At 39.7% G+C, this 22472-nt stretch overlaps 1 protein-coding gene across 1 annotated transcript; it reads left to right on the top strand.

Annotated features, from left to right (window-relative positions):
- Positions 1 to 6419: 6419 nt before the first annotated feature.
- Positions 6420 to 14077, top strand: mbip (MAP3K12 binding inhibitory protein 1; the record flags this gene model as incomplete). The annotated part of the gene is made up of 9 exons (XM_083903204.1): positions 6420 to 6543; positions 7948 to 8061; positions 8246 to 8455; positions 9035 to 9131; positions 9503 to 9568; positions 9905 to 10063; positions 10772 to 10869; positions 13818 to 13856; positions 13970 to 14077. The coding sequence occupies exons 1-9, from the start codon at positions 6427 to 6429 to the stop codon at positions 14075 to 14077; spliced, it is 1008 nt and encodes a 335-aa protein (XP_083759330.1). The 5' UTR covers positions 6420 to 6426.
- Positions 14078 to 22472: the final 8395 nt, after the last annotated feature.

The following is a 22472-nucleotide window of genomic DNA, read 5'->3' as shown; positions in this document are numbered from 1 at the left end:
ACTGCTGCTCTCTCACTCACTGCACTTCACCGCGGCCATTCAGACTCCACCGGTCTCTATCTGGCACACTGATGACAGTGTCGGAGCCTCTCCTTAATGACCTGGTCATTGTTGAAGATCTCGGTGTTGTCCATGTGTGGGACAAAATCATTTTGTGCAGCCTTTGGTAACAATTTGTACGTATCCCCTACTGCATTTTTGAAGAAAACACTACTTCTCTGTAGTTATAGATAATTTGTAACTACAGGGGGTTTCATCTCATAATCAGACAAACTTCAGCTTGCTCTCAGACTTTTTTGGGTGGCAGAGGTATAATACTTGAGTTAAAATACTTTTTATTTTATTTTATTATTATGACACCTATTAGCATATTTGTTTGACTGTATCGGTCACAGGGTAAATCCTTCAGTCAATCAGGAGCCAGAACCCTGCAAAGACAATGTCAGCTCTGCTCATGAGGTCAGGAACAGACAGGAAGTTAGCCAAACGTTAGCTGACAGACATTATTACTGAATATAGCTTTATGTCTGAACAATTCTGCGCTAGTTAGAGTTAGAGTTTACTCTTTAGTCCCTTAATAAATGAATGCTCCAACATCTGTCTCTTGTGTGTAAGATTAAGAATGCTTTTTTGGGAGAAATTGAATAAAGTACACATAAATATGTTGTAATGTAAAATTGCATTATAATAAAAAATAATTGAATTTTTGTAGCCGTAAAACAAAACTTTTTTGTATCTCGCACCAACGTGTTTCATAGCAGCTCACTATACAAAGGAGAACTGGCTCCGCCCACATAAAGAGAAAGAGGAAATAGCGGAGAGTTGGGAAAGAGTGTTTACATAATTATTTCTGACATCAGAAAACCACCGTGGTTCCCTGAAGTGCTTGAGAGACGAGGCATTGCAATATGCAGTCTCACCATTAGATGTCAGCAATTCTTACACACAGAACCTTCAAAAACCAACGAGTTCAGTCAACTTTCAGCAATTTGTCTTCAAATTGACTTCAAACTCATATTCTTAATTGGGAAAATTGAAGCCAGGGTTGTAGAATGAACTTGAAACTAACAAAACTTTACGTCTAGTTTTGTTCGGGAGACGGACACCCTCCTCTCTGTATTTAAATTTAGGCTATACTTTTTGAAAAAGCTTATATTTAGGGCTGCTTTGGGAAACTCGAAGCATTACATGACATTATCCTTGGTTTTTGCTTTCTTTCCCCAATAGTGTGTGCTTGTCCTCACTGTCTCTCACTCACTCTGCCTTCATTCTGCAGGTAACTGTGACTCCTGGGCTTCAGGAACCAGATCCAGTTGTGAGTATATTATTATTAATTTCTCATTCACTGCCGGCCATTTTCAGCGCAGGAGCGTTTTACAGCATTTTGACTGATTTTCGAACACCCACAAAACAGTGTGTTCTATGACTATATAAACACCGAAACTACCAAACGAAAGAGCAGACGTCAATGGCAGCCAATGAGTTAAAATTAAAAAAAATATAATTTAAAATGAATGCAACTGTTCTGTATCTGCTCCTGGTCTCTCTCGCTCTCTCTGTCGCTACCTCGCCTCTCTCTTTCCTTTGCTCTCCCCTCTTTTGTCCTCCACCTTTCCTCTGTCTCCATTTTTCCTTTCACTCCCAACCAGCCGAAGCAGACGGCTGCACATCGTTGAGTCTGGTTCTGCCAGAGATTTTCTTCCTGTTAAGGTGAATTAAATAGTTAGGAAATAAGTTGATTCTACTATATATAGCGTACAACTTTGAACTGTACAAAACTAAACCACTAATAAAAAAAAAACCTGTTATATAGTCGATCAAATAACTCAACGTTGTATAAAAATAGCTTACATCAACATTTACAAACTGGCAGAATTTATACTTTCACCTCTACATGCACTTGTTTTCCATTTTGTACAAAAGCTTAAGTAAATTATGAAATGCACGACACTGCAGTTTTCTTAACTGCTATTTTAATTTTGGTGGTGGTCTAATCAGACCATTAGCACGTGAGTTCTTTGACAGCTGGAGCTCAGGTCGTCTTATACTGGTGACAATTTGTTAATGTGCTGGGTTTTTTTGTATGCTGTGTTACGTTTGTGGCCTTGACGAGATAGGAGTTGATAATAAAAATGATTTACAGTGAGTCGGAGGCATGAAATGGAAAACCATCTGAGCACGGATCGGACAAGTGACCACTTAAATCACTCCATACATGTAAGGGAATGTGAATTAAGCTGATTAAGCGACTGTACGTGGAAAAGGCTAGAGTGCTGGAGGCCGAGCATTTTCCTCATTATGATTGGAAATGTGGCAGAACTGAAACGCGCTGCGGTAAAAGCAAGTTAATAACTTTATGAGGATCCTTAAGCGCTTTGTCCATATCATTAATTCTCTTCACAGTCAGAAGTGGCTTAAAGCAATAACCTGCCTGTCTACCCTTGTGGTTAACTTTCACTGAAGGCTGCATGGCACAAATGTGGTGTTTCCCCCATCACATTAACTCACTCACAGGTTTGGTTTTGCTCAGTGCGAGCGGTGAAATCCCTGTGCATGTGGTTATGTCTGTGCTTTGGTCAGTATTTGCCTTCACAGAATTAATCTTACAACTTAGTTGCTTCTATAATATTCCAATCATATTCCTGCTTATGGATTATATAAAGAGAATAGTCTGATTATCACATCTGTGATTACTAGAGTTGAATAAATTCAAATGATTATGACTGAATTATACTCTACACATGTCAATCTGACTAAAAACACATATTGCATATTCCCCATTCATATTATTGTCGACATGTTTTCTTGATTAATCAAAGTATCACTTGCGTCTACATTACGTTCAGTACAGCTCAGGATGTTATAATCTCATTATGATTCAGAACATGTCGTTTGCATTGCTCTTATTGTCTCTTAATCTGATGATATCCCAACACTGCTGCTACAATTCAGTTGCATATAATCTACAACTGAACTCTAATTCCAGATTCTATATCTATAATGACAAGCCCCATAGACTTGAGTGGTAAAAGTGACGTCATTTTGACTATAGTAAAAACTGAATTGCAGATATCTGTAACTGCAGATATCAGCAGTGAATATACCAAAAATTCAAAAAATAGCTTTTTTTTAATGTATTTATTTTATACATAAGCCTGATGTCTTACAAATTGTACTGTGTGATTTTAGCCACGCTGTAAAGAGCTTTTTTTTGTTCCCCCAACTTCCCAGTGACAACTTTTGACCTCTAATGTCCAAAGTATATGGAACGTACCATTAACTTTTGATATCACTAACACTGTAGTTTCTTACAAAAGCCAAGCCAAGTCATGAATATAGTAAAAAAATAAAATAAAAATAAGCTTATTTAAAAAAAGAAAGAAAAAAAAAGTATTTTCAGTGTTTAAAAACAAGTGTTTCTCTTCTTGAAATCCAACCTTGCAGTTAAAAGCATGAGCTGCTGCTTATTAAAAGCCACATTTGTACATGTTCAGCAGCTGTGCTGGAGCTCAGACCCAAGCACACATGCAGGAAAAGGAGTACATTTAATGATTCCCCTCTCAGCAAACCGAGACAAAACCTTCCTGCTGCAATCCACTTGCCTCTCTTCATTGTCCTCCCTCTTTCTCCTGACCCACCCGTCTGGCCTTTACTCTGTCTCATGCTCTGTCAACATCATCTGCCGTGAAGCAGACGGACTCAAAAGCAGACCTTTTTACTTTCCTGCAGGTGGCTGATGTGGCTGAGGCAAGAGGCAATCCCTCTTCACTCACTTCCCTCCTCCTCCTCCTCCTCCTTCTCCTTATCCTTCTTCTTCTCCTTCACTTCCACACCGCTGTTTCCTGCCAAGACCACATTCTTGTGATCCGAAGTAGAAAATGTTCAAAATGTTGCTTTGTGTAAACAGTTGAGACCGTTTATGACCCATTTCTCTATATGCTCGTGTAAATTTGAGCAGATATTTTAAATGTTTATCTGTCAACAACTATACAGTAACTACAGTAACTGCTGTTTATTATTACTGTTCAGAGGTCATGAATGCCATTTATATATGTCCTGAATGCAATGAAACATATTTAATATTACAATACAATACAATTAATGATATCAACGTTTTATTGAATTAACAGTTGTTGTTTTTTAGCTTATAACGGTGACAAATACATTATTTTACACAGTATTTTCTAGTACTTGTTTTACTTTTTTTACCTGAACATGTGCTTTCCAGAGCTATTTTAATAAGGAACAACTTATGTATTATTTATCATTAGATATCAGTGTGTAAAATGTGATGAGTATTTATTAAAGCACCAAATATGTTACATTTAGATTAGCAGATTAAATATTGTGCACATATACCGTTTAATACTTTTTACCTTTTGACTCCTGAAGCCCAAATTTATTTTTTTTATTCATTCTTATTATTTTGCACTTTATTTACAAAAGTCTCTTCAGGACTCTTAAAATATGAAGAGCACAAACAAAAACAATTTACAAATAAAAATTCAAATCACAGTTCTCTAAACACCTACAATCACACTTTTTGCTGTTGTGAGAGCAAAACTGCTCACAGGTCCCGTGGCCGGGCAAATTAAATGAGCAGTTTTAACATTTCTGAGCTCCTTGCTGTGTGGGAACATCCAGTAATGGCTCAGCATGTCAAACCATGTCAAGTGTTACAGTTCCCTTCCTGTTTCAGGGGAAAAAAAATATCACCCCAGAGATGAATTAAAGCAAAAAAAGGCTTGTCTTCAGACCCCTTCCTAAAATGATTAACCCTTCTAGAGAGTATTATTGAGTTCTGAGTGGTTGTGCTTTCTCATTGCTTGGAATTGTTCTTTTTCTGTTGTTTCCTTCATCAGTCTCTCTCTCTCCTCATTATATGAAAAGAAGGGGAAAAATGTCTGAATAGAGGAGGGTGATTTTCCCACAGTCACTCAACACAGAAAAATACGCCATTGTGGCCAGGTTCCCATCCCAGTGCCCTGCTGCACAGTCCGCTGTGGTCTGAAGGACAGTGTTCTTATAATTGAGTGACCATTCTTTCTCCTGTCTGAAAAGTAAGTGATGGAGAAAACAGTTAAATCTAACTACAAATCTCACGTTGGAGTCACTCCAGTCTCCGCAGGTGTAGCCATTCTTACTTATATGACGTCTCCTAATGTAACATTATATATGTTTTATAGCTTAATTATATCGCTCGCTTTCAAACTTTGAAAAAAACAAGCTTTAATGTCACGTGTAGCACGAAATGTGAACAATCTCGGAAGAAATCCAGGTGCAAAATTAGAAATCCAAACAAAAACTGAAAAAATAAAATGAATTAAAAGTGACGAAGAATGATAAATCTGTAAATCTGATATTAGATGGCAAAATAATTATAGAACAGAATATTCACTGCATTAGATTTCGCTGACACTAAATCACCTGGCACCTTATAATCACAGTATATTGTAATTTGAAACCATGTGTTCATGTATACACTTATATTAATAAAAGTAAAGATTTATATGAACTATATTTACTAAATATTTGTTTCTTGATGTAAATATCTGAATAAAAACACCCATGCTGAACAAAATAATAATAAAAAAGAGGTTTAAACTATTATGTTTTTATTTAATTCATTGACGTTCTGTTACAGCTTTATTATTTTTCTGTCCCTCCATATTTATACTTGTACTCCACTATATTTCAGGGGTAAATACTGAATCTTTTTTAAACAGTCAGCAGTTTGCAAATTCAACAAATCACATGAGACATTAATCAGACATGATGCTTCCCAAGTGGAAATAAAATTATGTTTTCAGAAAAAGAATCGCCGCAAATTGAAAATAATGTTTTTTGTTTTTTTTTTACAATACAATACACATTTTATTAATTTGTACATTTGTCATTGTTTTTTTTCTGTCCAAATACCCACTCCTATAATCATGAAAATAATCAGAATTTAAATAGAAAAACTATTTGAAATGAACTAATTGATAACTTAATTTCTCAAACAAAAGAAATGGAATTACAAAAAATACATGTAACCCTATTTCTTAAAGAGTAGATTTGTTTTCTTCGATTTATTACACTGAATATACATTTTGATATCTAATGTGATTGAGTTTGGCTCTGCAAAACTGTGAGGTACACACACAATATTTTTAATAATTAATTAATTAAGCTGTAATAATATATCTGTATATATACATTTACAGTTTTTTTTTATATGTATTATAACAAACATATGATGTGTGTGTACTTTACAGTAGTGTATTAGTGATTTTGCTCAATGATTTTTCTATTATTCAGTCCTGACACACACTGCTGACTGCGAGTCCACGCGGACGGTCCCTATTGCATCCACTGCGCATGCGCATCTGCTTCATCCTGACCAATCAGCGCGTCTAATTCTCAACAGCAATGGCGGACATAATAATGAAGGCAAGCGGAGACCGCTCTTCACCTCCTCCTCGTCGCGAATCCAGGGAAATGTCCAGCTCCACGGACTGCCTGTTTGTGTTACTGAAACTGCTCGCAGAATTCGGGAACGAGGTTGGTTTTGACGCTGTTTGAACCGCGTTTATCCGCAGCGACTGTTCTGTTTATCGCAAGCGTGCGTAGCTAGCGGCAAGCTAATGTTTTTAGCAACCGGGCGCGTTAGCAGAGCTGCTAGGTTAGCTGGCTCCGCCGTTCATTCATTGTTACGCGACATTCAAGCAGGAGAGTTTCATCAGAGTTGAGCTGGAGAAAAATAATCGATGATTAAGTTTATTTATGTTAAAGAAAATATGGATTTGATGTCTGCATTTAACGACATCACCCGTGAACGATTCATTAATGTTTGCAGGGTTTTTTTCTCTGGTTGTCGTATGATCTCCTGCAAACCATTGCCTCTGACAAAAGTGCACACATTCATGGAAAAACATCACCACTCGTCTGTCCGTCTGTGCAAGATCATTGGAATACTACGGAAGAGGATTAGGGCCAAACGTAAATAAAAATACAGCCTGACTTCTAAGATAAAAGTCTGAATTAACACAAAAGAAACATAAATTCACAATTGAAAAAGTCAGAATTACATATTCAACCATATTCTGATTTTTTTTCTGTATTTTTATTAGGTTAATCCTCCTGTTCTTTCCTATATTAAACAAATGAACATATTTTTGTTCTCACAAACTTTCTTAAATGCCGAGTAGTGCAATTAAACTTAACATTGTTTCCACCCTAAAGTTTATTTGATTTTTGATTTGATTTGAATGTTCTCGGATGGAGGAAAAGCTATTTCAACACAAATATAAATCTAGATCATACATCTGTCACCGGTTGCTCTGATTTCTAAACTTTTATGTCAAACATAGAAAATCCCATAGTCTTACATTTCTACCGAAATACCCCAAATTAGATTGCATCTAGTTAAAATCCTTATTTGGCATTATGCCACCTCTTTACAATTAGTGCTTCAAGGTAAGACCAATTTATATTAAGGTTTTATTTTTCAGTTTTACTGTATGTATGGTACTGACATAATCACATATAACAACACAACAAGGACCCCCGTTTGTAACTGTAAAACAACCAAAAATACAGCACACACAACTAAACTGAATCAACCTATTTATTACTAAATTATTTTGTTCTTAAGGAGATGGATTCAGAAATAACATTTTTCTTAATCCATCTCCTTGTGGGTTAATGTGTACTTACAGGAAATTTAAAAAAAATCTGTATTAAGAGGCTGTAAGAGGCTGGTGCCAGCAATCGATTCCCACCTTTTAAGTAGTCTATTTTTATTTTCCAGGTTATCAACCAAGTACTTTGCAACTACTTTGACAAATGTGCACATTATCCTGGCAGCTTGTTAGTCCATGTTGCACTCTGAATCTGCTCTACACTAATGTGCAGAGCAGTGTCACTTCACCTTCTTTATGTTTTTTTTTTTTTTTTCCAATTCAGCTCAAATTAGGTGATGGTGCTTTGAGAATAGAAGTCAACACTGGTGCAGCGAATCATCCGTCTTCAGCTGCTAATGTGTACAGATGTTTGCGGGAACATATCAATAAATTACAGGTAATGTAGCCTCAGTATTTTTTTTACATTTCAATGGTGGTTATGTGACATGTTAGTATGTTTTAAAATATAATTTTGCAGACTATTACATATATTTTCCTTTTGAGTTGATAACAAGATTCCATCCTTCATAAAATACTGTTGTTTGACACAAATAATCATATTTTTCCCCCTGTATATTTAGGCTGTTTCAGAAAGCTTGAAGACAATTGTGGATGCTGATAGTCGACAGTCATCTACAAGGTACAACACTCCAGACGGTGCGGTCACCTCCTCGACGCTCAAAGAGCAGACGACGGCTCTGTCGGAGCACTATCCTGCCAGTTTAGAGGCTGCAGAAAGCAAGGCGGCGGCTGATGACGTCATGGTTCAGATCAGAGCCGGGAAGTCAGAGGTTGGTCTCTGGATCTGTCGACGGATCTGTCAGCTGTTCTTGAAGCAACATTTTTAGAGCCCTCTTTACTCGCCGTCGAGCAAATGAATAATCATAAGTAATTGCTCCGGAGGATGTGCACATGACGTGCCGCAGTGAAGCTCGTGCTTGATGGGAGACCTGACAAGCTGAGATCGGCAGAGAGGAAGGGGTCCTTTAGTGCTGTGGTCGGGTAGAACAGACCACATTGCTGGAGCACTTTGAGAGAGGGCCAGGTCCTTGATGAATTATGAAGTGGATGCTCATTACTCTGAGATTGCATGTGGATGAAGGACAAGAGGCCCCATTCTGTTGTGCATTTATTTTGGTAGCCAAGCAAACAGTATTCATATTCCATCATGTGATAAATGCGAGCAATTCAACTTTTTTTTGGCTACCACATTTTTCATTCCATGTAATATAAATTGCTACATGCGTTTGATAGTTGTTAACACTAAGTAGGCAAAAACACACACACACACACACAACTCATTGCATTCTTGACACCTATCAGTTCATTGTGTCTCATTATCTGTGTTGTCTCTCCACTGTGACCCTCAGATTGAGCGAAGAATATCTGCATTTATGGAACGCAAGCAGATGGAGATCAATGAAAACAATGTGCGCGAGTTTTGCAACGTGATCGACTGCAATCAGGGTGAGAATGGGAGAGATGTTGGGGGGGGGGGGGGGGGGGGGTTGTGGAGAGGGAGCCTGCAAACAGATTGCCAATGTTTGGGAGAGAGCTGATTTCCACAGGCGAGAGGTCAGGCTGAACTGCTCCAAGAGTGGGGCTGAAGTAGGTAACACACTCGGCCTCAAAACACAACTAGCTTAGGCGAAAAAAAAACAAACATCAGACACAGGGGCCCCTTTTTTAATTCAAAGCCTGTGCAAGACACCTGAAATGAGGACACGCTAATTGTGATAGCATTTGAGAGGACAAATATTCTTTTTAAAGAATATATTTCTTATTTATATCTTTATACGGCATTCTACTTACACTGTGAATGTGTTTTCCTTGTGCAGAAAATAGCTGTGCCAGAACGGATGCAGTATTCACGCCATATCCAGGTTTTAAAAGTCACGTGAAAGGTAAGGGGAAAAAATTTCAATATGGCAGTTTTTGATCTTAAATTAAGAAGTGCAACCTTTATTTTATTTTTTTTAAATAAGGAATAAGGGATAAGGGATGCTTCTTTTTAATTCTTGGGACGTGCTGGAAGTCTTAAAAATGTCTGATCAATTGCAATTGAAAGCACTGATCAATATTGTTTAATCCTAAACCAAGTCTCTGTCGAGGGTTTTGTTGTAAAACCCCTGCCATCTGCATGCATTGCTTATGGATAAAGACTGTATTATACATGTTGTCAAGTGGTCATTGGTTAATATCACGTCACTGTTTGAATGTTATATTCTTTGACTGGCTAGTTACACGGGTGGTGAACACTTATGGGCCCCAGACTCGTGGTGGGGGAGGCCAAGGAGAGGCTGGTGAGCAGCACAGGGGGCCGTCGGCCAGACACTGCGGAAATGCAGCGATAGAGGAACGACTTCACAACATCGAGACTCACTTGAAACTCCCAACAGGTCAGAGAAGGACAAACTCGCCTCAAACTTTTACCTTTACGGAAATGTTATCTTGGTCTGACTTGCACTTGTGGAAACGTGGATTTACAGTCGAACAGAATTGTTCAATCAGTGTTTCATTCAAATGTAGATAAAATGTAATTATGAAGTCATGTTTTGGTTTTATGTTTTGACGACGCCTCCCATTTCCGGAGCTTAATTTTGTCCTGTTCAGTTTAATACGTCCACTCTCCACAAAAAGTCAAATGTTGCTCATGATTTTTTTTTTCAAGTGACAACCTTTTGAAATTGAGCAGATAAAACAGCCAAATCTTATCCATGCAACTTCCTCCAACGACCTGGCACCATCCAACTTGTGTGGTCGGCATTTTCACAGTGATTATCAATGCTTTTGAGGAGTTTGTAAAGGCTCAAGATGAGGCCTTCTTCCATAAAGGGAGAGCAAAGCTTGGACATTAGTGAGCCAATTTAATTTAAGTTTCAAGGAGACTGATGAATAAAGCGAGATCATTCAATCTCTTGAGAGATTATCTGCATGAGGCCTATACCCTTTCAAAGTAAAAAATGCATTTATTGTATATTATACACATACACAATGTGACACAACCAGATTTTAATAAGCCCATGATCCAGACTATGCTCCTGCCTCTTTTTTGCAATCCCCCCCCCCCCACCCTGACATTTGTTGAATTTGTTCTCATTTCTCAGCGGGTCCTGTCCCACTGACTGTGTACCAGAGGCTGAAGAAGCTGGAGGATCGCATCCTGGAGTTGGAAGGACTTTCACCGGAGTACTTTCAGTCCACAGTGAGTCGTCTGCCTTTAAAAACAGCAAAACACACAATAACAACACATCACGTGATCATTTTTTTACTACGTTTAGTAGAAAAAGAGCCATTTTTGTCCCTTCTCCAACCAAATAAAATTAACCTGGAGCTGCAAAACATATTTGACTCATAAATTTAAGGTAATCTCACAAATGAAGTTTTTTATCCAGAATATGCTATTTTTAAAAGAATTAGAGTTTGTTGCATTTATGACATTCAAGAATTACAAAAAGAAAAATGTTGACGTTTCATTGCTTGGGCTGAAAGGCCAAATGAGGCTCTAGAGTCGCAGGTTACAGAACCCTGTGTCAGTCAGTGCGTCTTGTCATCAGGGAATGACGCTGACAAATGAAGTTAATATAATCTCAAATGAAAAATAAAGGTGCAAAATTAAGTATAGAGGCTTTTGTTTCATAGGGTTCTGGTGCAAATACTGAATCTCTAGTTTGTAAAATCACTTTTTGAAAAACTAAATGTTTGAGTGCTGACTTAATTAGGCTGCAGTTGTAAGAGAGTGTTGCACTATATTGGTGAGTCCTTTGCTGCCTTTGTGTACACTGCTGAGCTTGGCATATGAAATACTGTTGGGGAAAAAACCTGAATTAATAAGAACAAGCCTGAGTGGAGTTTGTGTGTGATGCTAACAGTTTCCCCCTGATACTTCATCATGCTTCCTGACTCCTTACTACTTTACTTTAAATCAAAAGTACAATGTGTTTGGCTACATTTACTTTAGGTCACTGCACTTGAGATATGATGACTTTTCTCCGCACCATGCTTTTTAGAGAAGCACAGACTCATAAAAATGAGAGTCATTTATTGGACTTCATATTCAACCCCGCAGACTTGAGGACACACACACACACACACACACACACACATATACTCTAATTTCCCCATCTTGAAGTAGTGTGTCCAGTGTGTGTTTAGTTATCTGAGTAAGTGTGCTTGAGATACTGCATGTCTCTTCACACTGGTATTTCTCGGCGCCGCATGCTGCTTCTGTGAGCACGCCGCTTTCCATCTTCCTTTGACTCGCTGCATGTTTGTGCTCGTGCTGCAAAAGGATGTTGAATGTCTTTGAATAAACTGATGGGGGTCTTTTATATTCAGAGTGCCACTTTTTCCTTTTTCTTTTTTTTTCTTTTTCTTCTTCTGCAAAATCTGCAAAATACTGTAGCTTGTTATTTAGGAAGAGGAGACGTGCAAAGTTAGCCAACGTTGTCAGACATTTTAACACTTCACAAATTCTGCTCCAGCTTTAAGGTAAATGACTTTGCAAGGGGTTTAAAGTTGTTATGCTGAAGAGTGGTATTGTAATTATTTATTTATGTGGACCAAAGAAAATATTCACAATTAAGAAGCTAATTATAAATAGCACTCGTATGGTCGGCTGAAAATCAAACCTGTTGAAATTTTGGTCACCCCTGATGGTATGACATCCAAACATCTCACTGTACAGTGTGCACACATTAATCATGAGCTTTTGACCTGGAGGTTTCGTAAATCATAATAAAACCATCTTATATAAACAACATGGCTGAGTTCATCCGTGTTGGCCTGCGTGACGAACCTGAAGATGGCATTAACTCATTGGCTGCGAGCCATTTTCTGCGTAGAACTGCCAACTGCCAATCATTTTGACTGATTTTTCCAAGACACACAAAACGTTGTGTTCAATGACTATGAAAACACTGAAATTATAATTAGTCATTGGCAGTGAACGGTTGTATTTGATTTGACGTCTATAGACGTCATTGGCAGCCAACGAGTTAAGATTCACAGCTTCCTAGTCTGCAGTAAAGGGGAAACATCTATTTATCTAATTGGGTCAAAGTACAATTTAAAAAGTGCCACAACTCAATGCTCTGACAACATGTTCAGTACCTCAGCCAACAGTAAAATCATTATCTGAATATGCAGCAAATTTGACTCATTCTGCTTAAAGGAATTGTTCGGAATTTTGAACATAAGACCTATTTTCCAACTCAGCCGGTGTGATGGAGACGTCTGGAGATGTTTTCAAGAATTTCATTCAGTTCTTCTAGTTGCCGAGTTCGCTGATGCTATGGCTAGCGCAAGTCAATGATACATGTTAGCATGGCATTAAAAAGACTCATACCGACTCCACATTGCACCCGAGGCAAATCGATTGTAACGGCAGACTATCGATACACATTTCTGTGTTGATAGAATAATATTTGAAACAAAACGTCGCATCGCATGGATTTTTGAGGGACTACTTTCTCAGCACTATACTTCCGGCAGCGGAATCAGTCCGCCACTGCCGGAAGTATGACGCGCTGCTGCTGCTGAGACATAAATCCTTCAAATTGCAAGGTTGGTTTTATTTCAAACATTCTATCAACACAGATATGTACATCTAATGCTAAATGCTAACTTGTATCATTGACTTGTACATTTCTTGAAAACGTCTCCAGACGTCTTCATCACACCGGCTGAGTTGGAAAATAGGTCTTATGTCCAAAATTCCGAGCTATCACTTTAATGATCTGCTTCCTTTAAATTGTTTAGTAGTTTTTGCCTAAATCTGTAAACAATCGTACAGATAGACTAACAAATAGCCCTGAAAACATCTAGTATTATTTGTGGAGGTTAAAATCTGTGAGTAGATTTATCCTATTCTTCTCATAACCTTAATCAAGTCTCTGTTGCCCCCCCCCCCCCCCTCCCCCCCTCAAAAGCTGTGTATTTCACCATGTCTGTACGGGGAAATCTTTCCATTAACTCGTGCCTGAGGCTTTGAGTTAATTCTTCTTCAGTCCTTGGAGCAAAGTAAGAAGAGTGAACAAAGTAGCTTGGTATGTTTTTCAAAGGTCGGGGCGGTTTTGGAAATTGCACTAATGAAAAAGGTCTAATACGACCTTGCGTGTGTGTGTGTGTGTGTACGATTCTCTTTTTCCATAGAGTCACCTGCACAAGCGACCAAAAGCATCTCCCGCTCAGGTTAGCAGCTCGTTTTGTCTTCTTTCGTTGCACATTGTGAGGGGAAGGTTAACTTGTTTTGGTCATTTGATCAAACAATTTATTTCTTCTTCCTTTCCCCGTGTGTCCTTCAGGACTGCAGTCTTACGGAGCTGGATGAGAAGATCAATGCGGTGAAAGCAACGCTGCTGAAAAGGGTGAACGAATATGGGCCTGGATATGGAACAGATTCTCAACTATAATAATTAACACAATTCAATGCTCCAAACACACCATTAGGTAATATGTTCCCTGTATTTCTTTTATATTACTCTTCAGACTCATCGGCTCATCAGATAATATAGAGAAAAACGTTATACATGCTTCATGTTGTGGCCCATACACCCACACACCTTTTGATATCATTTTGTAGTTAAATGAGTGTGTTTTTGTTTTCCTTTATGTAAAGAGGCTTGTAATCAAATCATTGTAGAGTTCACTGTTAAATGTAATGCTTGTGTAGTCAGTCCAATAAACCAGCTATTTTCATCCATAATTTCTCTATATATTTAATCTGCATTTATGAAATACTAACTTTGTTGAGATGATACAATGTGAATAACACTTAAAAGGACAGGAAATACATTTGACATAGATTTAGATGATGATGTATAATCCTGGCTGTGTGTGTGTGCGTGCGCGTGTCTTATCCGTCCGCCCGACTGCTGTGTGATGGTGATCACCTCTAATGGTTGTCATTATAACTAAATGACCTGATTACTGCATCTCTGTTTGGAAGAAAAAACACATCAGAGATCCAACAAACCAGCATTAAATGGGACACTGCGGTTTTCATGAAAGAGAGTTTGCTGTATGAGGCTTTAACTCTGCAATAACCACACTATATACATTTTATCTAAACATTTTACTTGGGACACTGCATTTGGACAGCTTAAAGAAAGCCTTATCCCTGTCTCATTAGGATCAAGTTTTGGTCAAGTTGACATTTGTGTACCTGAGGTCAAAGGTAAAGCTGACTTTGAAGAGGTTAGTCCAATTTTTTATGGTTGTATTTAAGTTTTTTGAGTACGTTTTATGCATTTTAAAGCCTTTCCATTGCGGCTGATTTGCATTATTGAAAGACAAAATTGGGACACCAAACTATGACAACAGCAAATTTGTGCTTACTATTTCTTTGTCTGTTTTTGCTTTCTATTTCTATGGGTCTTGATGCAGATCATATGGGCTTGATACATTAATCAAACCTTAATTTTTGCACAGGTTTCCTAAAAATTATTCATTACGTAAAAGGCTGTGGAAAATAAGCATTAGAGCTGAAACTTTAATCGATGATTAATCGATTACTAAATTAATGGTCAACTATTTTGATAATCGGTAATCAGTAACTTTTTTCATGATTAAAACAATATTTCTGATTGTTTTAGCTTCTTAAATGTGAATATCTTCTTCGTTGCTCCACATAACAAAGAAATCATTAAAACTGAATCATTTTGGTTTGTGGACAAAACAAGACATTCGAGAACATTGTCATTTCAAGGTTTGACAAACACTGATCAAGTTTTAAAACATTTTATGAACCAAACAATTCATCGGTTAATCAAGAAAATAATCGACAGATTAATCGATTGCGAAAATCTTCCTTAGTTGCAGCTTTAATAGGCATTAAGTGCTGTCTATAGTTCTTACTTCAGTTTGAGCCAAATTTAAGGGGAAGTAACAACTTGTCATTGACAATTCCACTTTAGAAAAAAAGAACTCTTAGAGTTAGATGAAGGTGTTTCATAGAATAAAAGACAATATGGCGTTTGTGAATAAATGTTGCAACAGGTGGGACGAGCGGAAACTTTCTCACGTTTCTCCCTGGAAATGAACTGTAACTCCCTTTTCTCTGCGTTTGCTCTTTGTGCATCGTGTCAAGATTTATTTCAGAGTTGAGTGATGGAGTGATCTGAACACAACAGAAGACGCTGCATTGTGTTTTGAAAAAAAAAGAAAAAAAGAAGATATTTCATTCTTAAAAGGGGAATTGGGATTTTTTTTTTTATTATTATTCACTCCACTCTTTCAGGTGTACCCCACTTGTTTGGCTCTGTCCGTCTCTTGCTCGCAGACTGGAACCAACAAGGGGCCACAATGCTCTGGGAAGGGGAGCACTTCAGCTGTGGATTGTGTGTGTGTGTGTTGGGGTTGGGTGTGTGTGTGGGGGGGGGGGGGGTTGTTCATTGTTCCCCCAGAGCTTTTGTCTCAGACACAGTCCCCTTATGAGGGTTAATGAGGACAAATTGGTCTGAGTGTAACAAATGGATTATGGAGTTGCACAAAAGGGGCTGTATTTTCGTGGGCCCGCGTTTGCCGGGATCCACCCATCATCTGTCCGTTGAGCCGAGCGCGGTGGTGGTGGCTCGCTAAATATCTCTTTATCATTATCCTGTCTGCTTTATTAGTATTAAGTGAGTCTGCATCATGCGGGTAAGCCTCGTCTCTGTGAATTTAACCGCAATGCAAAGTTTATACCACAATCGAGCAACGTGCGGTCATAAAGTGACCTCTGTCGTTTCCCTAGTGCTTGTGTCAAGAATATAAAGTCAGTAGGTCAGCATTAGTGTCAGTGGTTAGTTGCTTTAAGGTTAGTTGGGCGTAGTGTAGCCTTTCAAATTAACAAAGAGCCACTTCCTCTTTGACTCCGTGTAATTCCTGCCTGTCAATCACTTCTCCCTCTGCCTGATTTCTTAGTAATATCCTTGGGAACCTCGGTTAAAAAAGGACCCAGAGGTGTTCCTTGTGCTCTGTGGGTCCAGTTGTATTTTGTTGGTGGGGTCGAAGGAGAGGATTCATATCCATTCATATCTCAAACTCTTAATGGGCTCCAAACCCTCCAAAAAAGAAAGCTCTTTCCTGTGACTAGTCAGCTCCAGTCTTTATTCATCTGTGGCTCCGTGTCAAAAAAGACTGTTGCTCGTTTGTGCCCCGAACAATGAGGAACAAGGCTGAATCTCTGGCCGGGAACAAAAGACAGAAAACAGGCTTTTCACTCTGCAGAACATTAGATTCTGACACATTTTGCCATGGTAGTACCCTCCCTCCCCCCCGCACACTCACACACACACACACATATCCCTCCACCTCCTCCCCATCCTGAGTGCAGTGGCTCTGGTCTTTTAAAGAGACCACCTGTTGGCAACAAGCCTGTTCTTCATTACAGACAGTCCTATTATCACAGGGTGAGGAGCGCCACAGGCTAACTTTTTAAAGTTAACCCTGGCGCAGTTTGCAAAGTCGGTCGCAGAGGGAAACTTAGATGACGTTAGTTAACGCAGGGAAAAATCCATTACTGCCCTGTAATTTTGTATCTTGTTCCCCAAATCAAGGCTTTTGTCGCTGTGAGAGGGAAGTGCTTCATTCATTGCCCTTGTCAGTCACAAATGTCACAAATAAAGAGACTGCAGGACACAGGCTGCTTGAACGCTCTATAAGATTCGGGGCCAATTTTGTATGCATTGTTTGGAGAAAACGCAAATGTTCTTACTGTTAAGTTGTCGATGGTGGTCTCATGTTTTTCATTCCCTTGCCAAGTTTTTTTTTTTTTTTTTTGTATTTGTCCTCTGGAAGCAAATCTGAGCAATTTTCAGCACACTAAACATTAACATAACTGCGGCATGATAATGCTTTTCGCAACAGTGTGAAAAATAAATAATACTGTAGGTGGAGAGATGAAGCAATCAAGTGCATACTCTGGAATTGAATTGGACAAACACAGGAGCCGCAATTGGGTGCGTTATTGCGTGTTTTGTTCATTTGATTGTGTGGATATTTTATTAAAGATTATATATATATGTATATATATGAGTAAGTCCATAGAAACTCACCACTCAAATTCTGAAACTAGTTTAACTTTTCACTGCAAGATTACCCTTATATTTTGCTTTCGCTTTATTAAAACTGTAGTAGTGTGTCACTTTGTGTCATCAACAAATATCTGTTCGATTAAAACCTGAAAAAAGCATAAAAGCATCCAAGAAAAACGGCAAAAGTGAATTTTACTGCTCAAAAAACACCTGTTGTTAAGCAGTTTTGATGGCATAAACGCATCGTATCCCCACCCACCCATTCTACCCATCTGCTCCCCGTGTATACACACAAACGCTCCCTCAGTCAGGGTCTGATAGTATTGCATGACAGACCCCGTTGTCTAGATAGAACCACACCGCTTGCAAATAATGTGTTGCTGAACTTGCTTGTTGTGAATGAAGTCCGTCGATGAAAGTATTTTAGTTTTCTAAAGTAACCCAGAAAAAGTAATATTCAACATAAATAAATGTTATATGCGTTACAAAATTCACATATGGGGCGACGGTAGCTCAGTAGCAGGGGGTAGTCTTTCAACTCGGAGGTTGTGGGTAAGATTCCTGCCCCCTTAGTGTATGAAAGATGAGTGAATAGCAAAACTAGCGTAAAGCAGCTTCGAGTTTGCCAAATCTCTTCCCTCAAATGGGGACATTAAAGCAGCCAAATACCTCTGCCATTCTCATACCATCACTGTCAGAGCACATGCAGTCACAGTTACACTTGTTTCACCCGCCGAAAAGAAGGGGGGGTACATGCACCTGTGACGACCCCCCAACCCCCCCCCCCCCCCACCCCACAAAACAGACACCACAAGAGAGGATCCCCCCTTGCAGCCCACAGACTTCAGTAAGAGGCTGTCAGCTGCTCTCTGTGGCCCTGCTGCACGGTCCCCAGGCTCTCCGGAGTTAAATGTGCCTGCGATATTGCCAGGAGGCAGCAGCGGGAGCTGAATTCAGGCAATTACAATCAAGTCAGGGCATAGTTAGTGCGTGGGCTCTGGCAGCACCTGAGCTGGATGCTGATGAGACACTTAGCCCCAAACCCTAGTGCATTGGCCCAGGCGCTGCACAGATCAAGACCTCCTCCTCCCCCCTCCTTCTCTCTCTCGCTCACTCCCTCCCCGTCTCTGCCTCTCTCTTCCCACAGCAGCCGACCCCCTACTGGACACTTCCACTTCCCTTCACCTCATTTAGGCCTCTAGTGCTCTCTCACCTTCCCTCTCTCTCTCTCATACTGGCCCTCACATTGCAATACTTCTGCTTTATATAGGTGGTGTGGAGTACGGCACTCAATCACTCTTCATTCATTCACACTGTACAATAATAGACAACTTCTCGGATATTGTCCTTCAGGCACCTGTGCATAGCACATCGAGTTTCCAGCGTTTATGGCTTGGCTCATGCCAAGTTCTTGAGAACTATGTGAAGAGTTATTTCTCTTGAAGAGCGCAAGAGAAGAAAAAAACTGTTTCGATGCTCATCTCTCTTGTACGTTGATGTGCATTCAGACGACACCTTCAGAGGAGGTCTACGTGTCTTTCTGAGTCATAAGCTGATGGTTATATGACACATTTTAGCCATGATTTCAAAGATAAGTGAAAGAAAACCACGCTTTTATGATGAAAAAGAGAATATTGGAAGAAGAATAGCAAGGTGCAACTTAAATAAAGAGCGTCAATAGCTGTTGAAATATAAACAAACATTATATAGTAAAAGTGGAGGAATGTGCTCACGTTTCTGACATTTCTGCTAATTATCTCCAATACCATGCGACGCAGAAGCAGGCGCGTTATTTCTAAATGTCCTCTTTTATTCACTGAAACCGTTTCCATCGCACTCATTTTCTATCATTTATTTGTGTAAAAAAAAATCTTAATTGTATCTGTGTTTCCATTCAGGTGTTCCCATGTGCCGATAGAAAATGGGCAGGTAGGCGTATAGAGGGTGTATAGAGGGTGTCCCCATTCTTGTTGAGGTAGAGTGGTCCGGGGTGAAGTGTTGGGGCTAACTAGCCCTTCAAACAAAGAGAGGGACTCACTTCAAAGAGCTATGAGATTTCTCTCGGATTAATAAAATCCAAGGAGACTATACCGTTATTGTCATGAAGCGAATGCTGGTCGGAAACAAAACTTCTCTGCGGTCTCTCGTGCATACCATAAGCTGGTGATTTTTATTACTGCAAAGACATCGATTACTCCTGACAATGGTTTTTCGTTTCATCTACTTAGGGTTAGCGGGGGGGGTAAGACAGAGCTGTACTTTCATACAGCTCTGTCAGCACAGCATGAGAAGTGTCTTGCATGAGAAGTGAAGATGTATGGATGCATGTACACGACGAGAGCTGGGAACCTTCAATTTGTTCGGTTTTTGACGTCCCAATGTTGAAATCTGCATATGTGGTGACCCATCGCAGTCCAGATTTTAACTACCAACTCGATAACACAATGGAAATGGGATTGGTCCCCGTATAGGACGCGTTGAAGAGAGAAAGGTAGAGGAGGAGAAGTTTGTGAATATCTATGACTGCAGAATAAGGAGTCAGGCATCACAACAACACTCTTAGCTCCTTTTCCCAATAAGGTACTCTCATTTCTTTCTGAAGAGAAAGCCTCCCAGCTCCCGCCCTCTCTCAGCCACCACACTTTGCTGAAGTGTCATTAGGATTGTAAAGGGTAGGTTGCCATAGTGCCTCGGGTCTGCTGAAGATGTATGGATAAAACCACCATATTTTGAATGTAAAGATCCGAGTGTGTAGCGGCTTAATACCAGTGGCCGCGGCGGGGACTGCACTCCGCCCCGCTCCTTCATCTGCAGTCCGCGCACATGCATCTTTCATGTGGCGCTCTCGTGCTCTGTTTTGTGAGATTGCTAGCTTTGCTCTTCAATCCACTTTCATTGTCTATCTGCGGCTGTGCTTGTTAGTTAGAGCTGGGCGTAGTATTTGGCAGAGCCGAGGGGAAAAGGTGGAACACCTCTTTCACAATTTTTGCCATAATGGTTGCCTTTTGATTTTTCCATGGGCTTTTGGGGGCTACCAGGGATTGTCTCTGAAATTATTCCATTTTGGCAGAGAAAAAGAAAATGGATTGTGCTGACCCTGTTTTGTTCCTGGTGGGGGGAACGGCTGCAGTATTATCCCGGGCTGACACCGGTGGCGAAGAGGCAATCACAGTGGCCCTCGCTCTGACAAAAACACTCCATCTGCAAGGAGAGGAGGAAATCACACCACAATGATGTCTGACTCTTCTGCCTCACTCTGGCAGCTGGGCCCTGGGACCCGTGAACTGCGACACAAACCTCCACCGCAGCGGCTTCTTTTACACTCGCACAACACGACACAATGCGAATCAGCAGCTGTAACACACAAAAGCAATGCACCTGCCGGCACAACAAGAACACAGGATTTTTTCCAAAAAGTTTCTTTTTGTCAACGTGAGTTAGAACCGTCTCGGATACTTATTCATTTTAAAATTAGAAACATACAGTATTCGGTTACTGTCCCACTCGTTTCAGACTTTAATTAATACAACTTTTAAGGAGCAAAAACCTTGTTTCGTGACAGGAAGCAGATCATGGGATTTGTTTTCTCGTTGGTAGAGATAGACAGATGTGTTTTTTTTCAGGGCCAATACTGATTATTAGTAGTCAAGGAGGTCGATAATAGATATTTGGAGCCGATATTCATTTGCCGTAAAAGTGAAAATATTGGCGTCAAAATTTGAATTATGCTAACACTTAACTTTATTGTTAAAATAAACATCTTTGTTTTAAAATTCTAACAAAACTTGCAGGAAGTTCCCAGGCTCAGCAGCATGTCTTATAAAGTTAAATGAAAAATTAAACAAATAAAAAGCTCCCTAAAGTTTTCTACAGTAAATAAAGTTTTTCAGCAGATATCAATATTCGTAAAAAAAATGCTGAACATTGACGCCGATAATTGGCCCAGCCCTAAAATAAACAGTGATGAGATGTCATGCTAGCTCACTGGTCGTGTTCAATATTTCCTTCCTCACGCTGATGCTTTATAGGGAGTTACAGCAGAGAATGACAACATTTAAAGGGGACAAAAATGTAATGTAATAAAAATCTAAGTTTAAAAAAAATGGCTAATTTTGAATACATGCAGCTCCTTTCTATATATATTTTATACATACGTTCACACACACTGAGACGGCAGGAGCACTTTTTCCTTCCAGTTGAAAGATGTCTTGGCTACCACTCAGCCAACATTGCCCCACCATTTCTCTTAATGTTAGTGCGACTAAATTTATAAAAACTATAGTCTCTAACCCTGCAGAAATGTTACATATTATATCTTTAAAATAGTTGACAATTTCTCTCTGTTTTTTTTTAAGACCTTGAGACAAATAAATCAACACATTTTCCAGCTTTTAACCCCATTAAGCCGTTTGCCTACAAAACTCAAATACCATTAAGATGTCAAACACACACGCACACACACACACACCAGATGGAAGATAAGCAGTCGTGCAGCTCGTCCTGTTAGTATTCAGTCGTGTCACCTCTTTCCCTCTGTGTCCCATACCTGAGGATCAAACGCACCTCTTTGTGAGAGAGACCTGACCCCCTGCTATCAGCAAACAGAAGAGAGTCCAGCTGACACCACTCTTGAGATGTGCAATGCAGACAGAGGCCTGTGATTACGGCACAATCCTGAGGAGACGGCCCCTCCACCCTCCACCCTGCTCCCAGCCCCAACCTCCCACAACACCCCCCCCCCCTCACCGAAACACACGATCCACCCACTCTCCCTCCCCCTCCATCTCTCCTC

Source organism: Microchirus variegatus, assembly GCF_963457635.1.
Source record: "Microchirus variegatus genome assembly, chromosome: 2".
Lineage (NCBI taxonomy): Eukaryota > Metazoa > Chordata > Actinopteri > Pleuronectiformes > Soleidae > Microchirus > Microchirus variegatus.
This window is presented reverse-complemented; position numbering and strand designations above follow the sequence as displayed.